The sequence below is a fragment of the Cricetulus griseus genome, chromosome 4, assembly GCF_003668045.3.
Source record: "Cricetulus griseus strain 17A/GY chromosome 4, alternate assembly CriGri-PICRH-1.0, whole genome shotgun sequence".
In the NCBI taxonomy this organism is placed as follows: domain Eukaryota; kingdom Metazoa; phylum Chordata; class Mammalia; order Rodentia; family Cricetidae; genus Cricetulus; species Cricetulus griseus.
Window position 1 is genome coordinate 41,406,439 of NC_048597.1, and position 10,849 is coordinate 41,417,287.

The window sequence follows — 10,849 nt, forward strand, 5'->3', positions numbered from 1 at the left end:
AGGAACAGAACCCAAAGCCATTTAGGAAAGAAACATTTTTACTGCTATGTTTTTTTTTAATTAGCATGTTAGTTTAGATATTAGTGGGGTACAGTGTATGATTTCTGATTTCAACACATGAATATAATGTGCACAGAAATCAAATCAAGGTAATTGGGATCTAAGTATTATGTCATGATTTATGACTTTCATATTTCTCTGTACATGCTTAACTACACACACACACACACACACACACACACACACACACCTCTCTTTCATTCCCTGAACCATTTAAGCTGTTGTCAAAAATGACCCATTATATCTAAATCATTATGTGTATTATTACACATAAATTATTTTCAATAGTCACAGCTCAAATAATCCAGCTCACAAAATTAAGGTAAAATTATCAAATTTACAGACTTACTCAACTTTTTTCTGTTATGTCAAATATACTTCATAGCTACCATCCCTATATTCTTCTGGTCCAGGGTCCAATCTAGAATGACTATTACATTCAATTGTCATCAAGTCGTTTTTGTACAAGCCTGTCAGCTGTCTGTCTTGACAGTCTGTTAGTAGATTCAGGTTATGCATCTCCAGTATGACCCACACAAATGTGCGCTCTCTACAGGCGAAAAATGGTATTTGCCCGTGGGCTGGTGATGTTACCTTGGAACAGCTTAATGTAAGCGGTGTGCACCAGATTTTTAGTGAAAAACTGACAATTTTCTCTCTTTGTATATTATTTTCCCTATATTGAAACCACACAGTCACTCTATTTCTCATCAAACTTCCACCTAGGAGTTGCAGAATTCACTGATGAGTCTCATTCCAATTAGCTACCATGGTAGCTACCAGTTGGTATTTTTCTAAATCCAGCATTCATTTCACTTATCAGCCATTCTATTGTAAGGAGACCATTCCCATATCCTCATTTATCCACTCATTTATTTATATCTGTATGGGCTGGTGGTTATGCTGCAGCTATAATTCATCACTCTGGTGCTCAAGTTGTCTCTGATTCTGGCTGTCTATTGGGCATTTCCCCATCATCCTCTGAATATTTTCTTTACGACAGAGACAGATATTTTTGGCACATACATGCTTTCCTTCCTAGTCTGGGAATGAGTTTTCAAAAAGGACGGGCTTTTATTTTTAAAGTTTTTTTTTTCTAAGTAGAGAATTTAGGGATCAAGTTCTGAAATTTAGTTATTGCACACACTTGTAGTTGGGCCTCTAGACTCTTGTAGAGCAGCTAACCAGGAAACAGGGGCTGGAAAGACAGTTCAGTGGGCAAACTGCTTGTGCAAGCAGGAACATCCCCAGCACCCAATCAAATGTGTGTGTAAACCCAGCCAGGGGAGACAAAGGAGACAGGAAGATCCATAGGGCTCACTGGCTAGTTAGGCTATTGGTGACATCCAGGTTCAGTGAGAGACTTTATCTCAGAATTAAGGTGGAAACCCATGAGCTAGATACCCAGACACTTCATATTGGCCTCTGGCATCCACAGCTAAGATAGAACCTAGGCCAGGAAGTTCCCAGGGCCAACTGCTGTTTCACATTTTCCACCAGGCTCCTGCACTGAGCACAGGGCAAGAGAATTTTAGACTTTCCTACTGCCTATGGTCCCACTGTGGATTAGTCCTCTTTACAAATTAAATACACTGCCTTGCTTGCCATTGTGTTTATTGTCATCCTCTTGGGTGGTAGTTTATGATAGACATAAATTTTCTCTTATCCAAACTTAGAGTTTAGTGAACACAAAAGATGTGCTTGTGTGTGTGTGTGTGTGTGTGTGTGTGTGTGTGTATTGGGGTATATGTCTAGAAAGCAAATGTTAAGGTAATAATTTAGGGGAGAAAGGTATTAGGATTAAAATGATAATATGTTAATATGTTGTTTTGAAACATAAAACATTTTTTAAATCAAAATTTACTAATAGTGTTTTTTGCTTCCTAAAAATAGCGATGGTTATTTCTTGCTTTGTGATCCTCTCACCTGTCTTTCTCCCCAGGTTAAAGACTGTTCTTTTGTTCTTGCTTTTTTTTTTTTTTTTTTTTGAGACAGAATCTCATACACACTTGGTTGGCCTCAAACTCACTATGTAGTCTAAGATGACCCTGAACTTTTTAAAAGATTAATTTTATACTATTTATTAGTGTGTGTGTGTGTGTGTGTGTGTGTGTGTGTGTGTGTGTGTATGAATGAATGCATATGGAATACGTTGCTTGTGTGGAGGTTAGAGGACAATTTTTGGGATCTGGGGATAAAACTCCAGTTAGCAGGCTTAGTAATGAGTATCTTAACCCACTGCGCCATCTTACAGGTCTATGAATTTGAACTTGTGACTTTCCTATCTCCACCTCTTGAGTGCTACATAATAGGTGTGACTTACTAACTGGTTTATATAGTGCTAAGGATCAAATCCAGGGCTCCGTGCCTGTTAGACATGCACTCTGTTAACTGAGCTACACCCCAGCCCCTAAAAGCTGCTCTTCAATATTGCTTATTTGGCTGATTTAGAAATTCTAGTCTAGAAAACTGCTGAGGAAGGTTCCTAGGAAATCAGTGTCAGTACCAGCTGATCATGAGCCTCATTATGGCAGGTTCCACAGAACACTGCCTGGCATAGCTGACACCACACAAAAGGGTGGGATGCAGACACAGGCATGCTCATCTTTTCCCTCGTTCCAGCAGCTGAGCAAATAGGGCTCAACTATTCATTAACTAGAAAAGGAATAGGTTGCACATGTCAACATGGATACTGATTTTTCTTTCTTTGTACAGCTAAGAAGGTGGCAATATCATATAACTGTAAAGCTGAACTAGGGGAGTTTGGCTTCCTATGAAGAATTCCACCGCCTATTCTCGGCTTCTCTAATACATAAGTACTACTGGTCACTTTGGGGAGATCAGCTCTGGAGATCACCAGTGGTACAAAGGCTATTTCTTGCTTTGTGATCTCCTCACCTGTCTTTCTCCCCAGGTTAAAGACTGTTCTTGGGTTTTTGCTTTTTCTGAGACAGGATCTCATACACATCTGGATGGCCTCAAACTCACTATGTAGAAGTTTTTTTAAGTGTAACTTTATATTATTTATTTATCTAATTTGTACTCAAAGTGACCAGACCTGTGTCGGTAGTCTAGGATATGACAGTAGCAGTGTACATATGATACATGGGTCACATACACAAGGAACACTAAGAAAATAAGCTACCAGGCAGGAGTATGGCACCAGGAATGATAGCTTCTTGAAACATGAGAATTTTTAAGTACTTTATTAAATACTATATTCATTGTAAAGGCTTTAGCCGTCATAATCACCATGATACAATACCTGTGCAAAAACACCCACTGAACAAGCTTGAGAGGTATAGATTGTGTTTGGAAATCCATGCAACATTAAAAAAATCATCTGATATAAAAACAAATAATCAGAAGCATGAAAGCCCACATGTTTTAATAGAAGCCAATCGCTGATTCCGGGGTAACAGCCGCGTGCATGTCTCGAGTCATATTGCACTTTTCCTTCAGCTTGGACTGCAGTAGAGTGTGCTCCACAACCCCAATCCTAATGTCCATCTGAACGGTTTCTTGCTTCAGTTTGGTTAAGCTCTGCTTAATCTTCACCAATGGAGCTGTAGAAGACAAACAGCATGGGATAAAAATGTTCCTTTGGAGTATCGGTTTGTTAGAGAATTGCCTGACATTTCCTCACTTTGTCTTCAGCCAGAAGTAGGGTTAAAATGCAGCCAGTGACTCGCTGACATTCACACAGCTTTGCACTGGTATTTTAAACACCTGAGACTTTGCAGATGGGAACTGGTTCAATATTTGATGTCCTGAGGCTGAATTTTCTAACTTTTCTAGGAAAAGAAGTGCTAAGTGGGTATTTAAAGATGTGTTCAACATGGTTTTGTCCACAGGAACAGGGAACAGAATAGTTAGAGAGGGAAGAAAGATACATTTGAAATACAAATTGAAAACACTGCAAGAAAATCCCCACATCCCACTCTATCCCCAGTCTGCACGCAGAGCATCAGAACCCTAGACAATCTTACTGACATAACAAGCCTGAGGTGACGACCATTGGCCTGTGTCAAAGTAAACAGTTTGTAATGGAGGATAATTACTGAGAGATTAATTCTTTCCTGTTTGAACCCTAATCAGTCAGGACTTCCTGGAAGGAGGGGGAAAACCCAAGGGTCATCACATCACTGTCCTGGTGTGATTTGGGATATTAAGGTCATTTTGTACATAAAATGATGAAAATAGAATAATATGTTTTAAACACTGTTGGAAGAAAGCACATACTTAAATATTTCCCACTCTTAGAGTTATTAGCTTGAATAAACACAATCTAAATTACAGTAAAAATAGTTTTTCTCAGTTGTTTCATAGTGAACTTAATATTCTGAGGATCAGATACTTTTGTACCACACATCTCTCTTAAAACAAGCAACAATAGACTACTATTATCTCGATAGATCTGCGTGCGAGTGTGTGCAGGCACGCATGTGCTCACACACTTGTGTGTATGCACAGATTTCAGGAGTTGGTTCTCTCCTTCCATCATGGGGTCTGAGACAGAACTGAGGATGCCAGGCTAAGTGGCAAGCACCTCTACCCATGGAGCCGCACCGCTGACACACACAGACGTCTGCTGGCTGGTCCTACTTGACAGAGGCGCTGTGGAAAGTGGTTCCCGAGTTCACCCCAAAGGGAAAGTGTACTCACTGCCATCTGTCATGCTGCTGCCCTTCTCTTCCATCTCTTGTTTCACCTTCTCTAATTCTTCTGTAACCTTTCATTGAAAACAACAACAACTCCTGTGAGTGCTACATTTTGATGAACCTTGACAGTTTTTGAATGCTGTATGGAGGAAAATCAATTTAGATATAAGGAAGTAAGACATTAAGAATATTCAAATCCAAGACAATGGGTGCAGACACACAAAGCTTTTCATTTTTTAAGAACTGCTTATAAAACGCCAGCAAATTACTTTCACATTAGCTTTCCTCATGCTGCGATATTATAGAAGAAAAATCAAGTTGTTTGCAATATGAAGCCCTCAGACTGTGCAATTATCACTAGCATTTACCATGCTGCTCTCTAAAAACTAGTTATTAGTCAATACAATGTTACTAGGATGCTGATTTGGCTTTCTAGGGATCTTTCTTAATAGTATAGTTCTTTGGAGACCATGTCACCTCTTCTCGTCTAGGCCAGTAAGAAAATGCTTATATCCTATGGTGAGATACAAAAATGCTCCATTGCTTCATTCCAGGCAAGGAAATCTGACCTCTAGGAGACATGACTGCTGTCATACAGATTTCAGATGAAGCTACACTTGATGACAAGATAACACCACTGCAGCCTCTGTGGGCAAAACTCTACATCAGCAGTGTAATCTCTGAAATTATACAGAAAATATAATCTCTACAATATGAGAAATTGTTTTTACATAATCTAGGACTAAGCTGTAATTACTGTAACCTAGTCGGCTTTATTTCTATCATGCTGCTGAGTAAAACCTTCCCAGGGAATAAAGTGCTCATCCAGGCAAAGCAAATTAATTTCTTCCAGGCACCTGAAACATCACAACTGGGGACAACTACTGACGCCAGAGGACTAAGTGGTCCCCGGACGCCCTTCAAGTGTTCATTTACCCCACATTAGTGAGCACTTTCCTTCCGAGGAATGTTTTATTTGCCTAGAAACACAACAGGACTAGAGTCTAAATATTTCTAATGGCATATTTTAAAATAAATATTTCTGAAATATCCTTCATAAGAGAAACTTAATTCCCACACCAAGGCTTATGGAAATTGTGCTGCTTTTGTAACTATATACAGTCTTAGATCTCAGTCTCATACTGGCTTCTGACATTGTTGTCAATTTTTACTTTTGAACCTCATCATCTCCCTTGCAAAATGAGAATATATATCAGGTCTTTCTTCCCTTGTAAGACCAAGGGAAAGATGCAGTGAAACTGCAAACATTTCAGAAGTCCCTGAATCAAAAGGTTTCAAGTTACCTCGATTGTAGATAGAGCTATCCTCTGGACCACACACAAATCATTAACAGCAACTACTGACAGCTAAGCTTTATATCTTGAAGAGTCACATTGGCACTAGCTATAGACTCTTCCCATGGTGCTTTGCCCACTCTTCTATTATTAATTATTATGTCAAATAAAGATTAGGAAGGTTATCAATGTGCTGATAATTTGAGCAAATTTAATGATTAATTTAATTCAGCAGCTTTGGACGTCTTAAAGAAACAAGGGAGGGATAATTGGTTCACTCATTAGTGAACTTCTAAAGCTGAGGACTGCATGTTGGGAGGGAACCTCAGTGAGCCCAGCAGCATTCAGTCTGGATGTCTCTGCCTGGCTTGGGCCCAGCTGACAGGTGAGCAGCGCATCAGTAGACAGGTGTGTACCTCAGACAGGACTCTGGTCCTTTCCGTTACTCCGCCATTTCCCTGCTGGTAGCGCTCCCTTGCCTGAGGAGGAGAACAATGTTAAATGACAAATCCGGAACAGGAGCAGATTACTTAAATATGACCTCTGTGTGGGCACAGTTTCTGCACAGCATTTTATGACACCCCCTTATTTGTGAATACATTTATGAAAGTGACATTTAACTGTAGCTATTTCATGTCCTTATTAATAGGCACCATGCATTTAAGTGAAGCACTATAAAACGATGTACTGCTGCAGCCTTACCATAGCAGCTGTGTAACTCACATGGGCACAGTTGACAATAAAAACTGCCCTCCACCCTTTCTAAACACTCTGGGAGGATGACTCTCGGTCAATCTAATTTGTGTGCTATGCAAGGGAAAATTAGTTCTAAAAAGAAAAAAAAAATCAATCAAAGTAGAGTGTGAAGTTCAGCAATTAATAAGGATTAATAAAGTAGATGCCAGTGCAGCCAACTAGAATATGTTCTCAGGAACTAATCTAGCAATCAATTATTCAGTATTAGTGTTAGATACACAGTAGCTTTAACCAGAGGGCATTTGTACAGTAAAAATGCTCATGAATTCATGTATATATAAGGGAATAATAAATAAAACGAGAGTATGAGAGTATGATGAAAAGTGAAAGTTATTTTCAACTTGGTCTTTGAGAACTTCTGAAAATATGAGTTATCTCAAACTTATTTTCATTGTATTTCTACCAGTATCCTTATAAAATTATCACTCACTGAAATTTCATAAGTGTATCCACAATGCATTCTGATCATTTTTTACCCTCATTGCCTTCTCCCAGCACCCCTCCTACTGAACCCCTTATTTGCATGCATTCTTACTAGTCTAACTTAACATCAGGACATGCAAGATTTTCCTTATTCATTCCTGAGGAAAGCTAAGGGATCCCCACGGCTGTTTTCAGAAGCAAGCGATTATATTTTTTTGAACAAACTTCTGAAACATGAAAAGAATGAGAAATCGGTTTCATCAAATTCATTAAATTGTTTGGCTCTGAATTTATTTTGCTTTCATATTCCTTAGTATGTAGCTGTATGCCATTGTAGCAAGGGCCATTTCTTCCCTCTGACACACACTATTCTTTCTCCAGCTTTTACAGTGAATTATCAACAACTTAGAAATGAAACACAGCATCCTAACACTCTCCCCTTGTTCTAAGTCAGGATTGCCAGCAACAAATCTGTATTTATCTAAATAAAACAAAAAGGTGTGTTTAGGGACTCCTGGGGGATAATCATTTCTATCACATATAAAGTAGAGAGTTCTCTCCTCCCTGTCTCCCCCTCCCCCCAACTTCAAGTGGGCAGAATGCATATGCTTTTGTTGATGAAAAATTTTAAACATGATATATTCTTTGATCAATTCACACTTGGATACTTGGCGTTTAGATCATATCCACCTCAAGCTCTCCTTTCCCAATTTACAATTTATAAACAAAATATGCTGATTTAGGGATTAGGGTCAGGAATTGGAATAAATCCCCCCAAAGCATTCTTATATTACCTCACTCAGCTGGGCCTGGGCCCCACGATATTCTTGAACCAAGTGCTCAAGTTGATTGTTGATGTACTTTTCTCGGCTACCAATCTTTTCCAGAGTCCGGCTAATTTCATTATGGAGCTTGTCCAAAAATCCCTAGAAATTTCATGGGATTTTAGTAGATAAAAAGAGTATGTAAGTTTTGCAAAACTGGTAAAAATAAGTTAAATATTTTTCAACACACTTCACAAATCATCAATCATGTGTGCAAAAGATGACAGTCTGAAACTTCAACAGCAAAGTTCATGATTAGAGACACTTTAATTACACCACAAACACACACACACACACACACACACACACACACACACACACACACACACACATTAAAGAAGCCAGATGAGAAGGTTCAGCAGGTTCAGCTCTGTAATCCAAGGACCCAGGAGGCTGAAGTAAGGGTACTGCACCTGGACCCTGTCTCCGAAAAAGAAGGGCCTGGCAGTGTCAGCCACCTTTTGTCCTCACACAGCTACACATCCAAAGCTTACATCATTGTAATAAGTTGTATATAAACTACAAAATCAAAGCAGCCAAGGAATGATATGACCTTCTGAAGTCACAGTTCAAAGCGGATGGAAATACCACAGTTAGAAGCAGAGTCCCTGATCTGGAGTTGCTCTATCCTGGGACCCTTGGCTTTGCACTCTAGCTTGCTTCTTTGTGCCATTCTCTAAAGATCCCACTTCTGCCATGGCAACAAGGCTGGGAGAGCTACAAGTCCTAGCCTTTGTCAGGCTGGGGTGCATGCAAATATTAGGAATCAGGAGAAATACTGATATGTGTCCAAAGTATCTATTGAATATATATATGTAATATGTGATATTCATATATACATATATATATTTAAAATACAGATGGATTGTAGAAGTGTACTACTCTGTCTGAGTATAAATAGCTTTTATATAAGTAGCTTGATTCCTTGGCATAAGCACTAGTGCTGTGAAGATGTAATGTAGTATATGCAATTAATCATCTCCTGAAATATAAGTATTGTATTTGTTCTCCTTCCATGCTCTACCACAATAGACCTAGATGAGTAAATCCATGTTGATTTGTCTGAACTAATTCACATACCTTGGTTTCCTTTAGAGCAGATTCAATTCCACTTTTGTGCTGATGCATTTGGTCAACATGGATCCTCCAATCCTATTAACATAAGCATACACAGGAACAAATTGAAAGCTACCACATTTTCTCCTTTCACCTGTCTGCTGTGAAGTTGAGTTCTTTATCCTTATTACTTGGTAGCTGTCCTATTTCAGGTGGCAGAGTCCTATATATAGCTTGCAATCAGAGTGTAAAGAAGCATGTGTAGGGCACTTTAGGATAAAAGGTCCTAAGTAAATGTAAATTATTTTATGTGTTCACAGAGTGATATATGGTAATTTGAATACAAATTATTCTAGCACTGCTGGTGGTTAATATTTATGACTACCCATCAAAATGAAAAAAAATCTAATTATTAGCAAAGAAATACTTGCTTAAGCAGTAACGATTATGTTTGCCAGAAGCAACTCTCAACTCTACTCAAATATCATGTATCAAAGATTAGTTTGTCTCTTAGAAATGAAAATAGGCTTTTTCTTTAGCAAGACTTCGGAATCTCACTCTTAATAAAGGAAGTCTGTACTGATTACTGGAGCCTACTGCGGCTGGCCTCATTTTTAAATTGATGTCAACTGTGTAATCCCCTAAAAGATACCTTCAAAATATTTCAGTTTAGATCATTAGAAGTAAACACTTTAAATGACTTCAGAAATACCAATCATGAGAGGTAAATTGACGTAAGTGATGGGACTAGGCTAGTCTCAATCTCCTAAATCTGTTTGCATAAATTGACAGGCTTGCTTGCGATATCTGCAGAATTTTCTGAAGGAAAAAAAAAAGTGAATAGTTCACTCTGTTGACTTCTTTACTTTGAAACATGCCCATGACAACAGGGTGTATAAATGTCTTGGGTGCTTCAAGCATACCAAATATCAACTTATAATTTATCTACTGCAGAAGATCTCAAGAAGCACCTCGTCTCACACTCATCATCCCACAGAAAAACAAGCAGAGGCCTGGCCACAGAAGAGGGTGGATGGAGTTGAGGCCATGTGCATAGTACTGTAAGTTCTTGCTTGACACATTCTGCCCGTTCAGGAGTAAGGGGATGACAACTGTCAGCTGACACTAGTGAGGATGGCAAAACAGAGAACAAACAAGCACTGCCCTTCTCTGAACCCTTCTGCACCATTAACAAAACATCTCAAAATACAAAGGCTGGAAAGGACCTTCAAGGTTATTTCCTTAGGTATTTAACAATTAGGTAGCTCAACATTTTCATTTTACAGTTCAAAGACCTCTTTACCACCCAAGTCTGACTGTGCATATCTGGCAAAGGACAAGCCCCTTCCCATTCAGCAACCAACACTGGAAAAGTATGTGCAGAAGCAGGAGATGGGAACTCAGTTAGTCTAGGTAACACCTTCATGGAAGAGAATGAGCCTGATGAGTGTCATTATTCATTAGAACAATGGCAGCACAAATTGGACTCCAAGGGGAAAGGGGTGTTTGGGAGGGAGTAAATGTAATTAAATCACATTATATGAATTTATCAAAGAATAAATAACAATTTAAAAGAGAAACTATTATCTAACACCTCTTAAAATTGTTCATATACCTTGGCTCCAAAAAAGCTTTTAGAAATCTTAATACTAACATTAAGTATTTACACATCTTTCTCTCTACCTACCACTCTATCTTTGTCTGCTATTCTCCAAATAAATGTATACAGAAACACACACACACACACACACACACACACACACACACACACACA

General features: G+C 38.8%; 1 protein-coding gene across 1 annotated transcript in view; it reads right to left on the reverse strand.

Moving 5' to 3' along the window:
* Nucleotides 1–3,253: 3,253 nt before the first annotated feature.
* The window catches only part of Ift57 (intraflagellar transport 57), a 54,544-nt gene continuing 46,948 nt past the window's right edge, over nucleotides 3,254–10,849 (reverse strand). The window contains exons 7-11 of the mRNA XM_027412548.2: nucleotides 9,100–9,171; nucleotides 7,990–8,121; nucleotides 6,433–6,495; nucleotides 4,726–4,792; nucleotides 3,254–3,626 (exon numbers count right to left, since the gene is read on the reverse strand). Of these exons, the coding sequence (XP_027268349.1) occupies nucleotides 3,448–3,626; nucleotides 4,726–4,792; nucleotides 6,433–6,495; nucleotides 7,990–8,121; nucleotides 9,100–9,171 (513 nt within the window). The 3' untranslated portion in view covers nucleotides 3,254–3,447. The remainder of the gene's footprint in view (nucleotides 3,627–4,725; nucleotides 4,793–6,432; nucleotides 6,496–7,989; nucleotides 8,122–9,099; nucleotides 9,172–10,849) is intronic.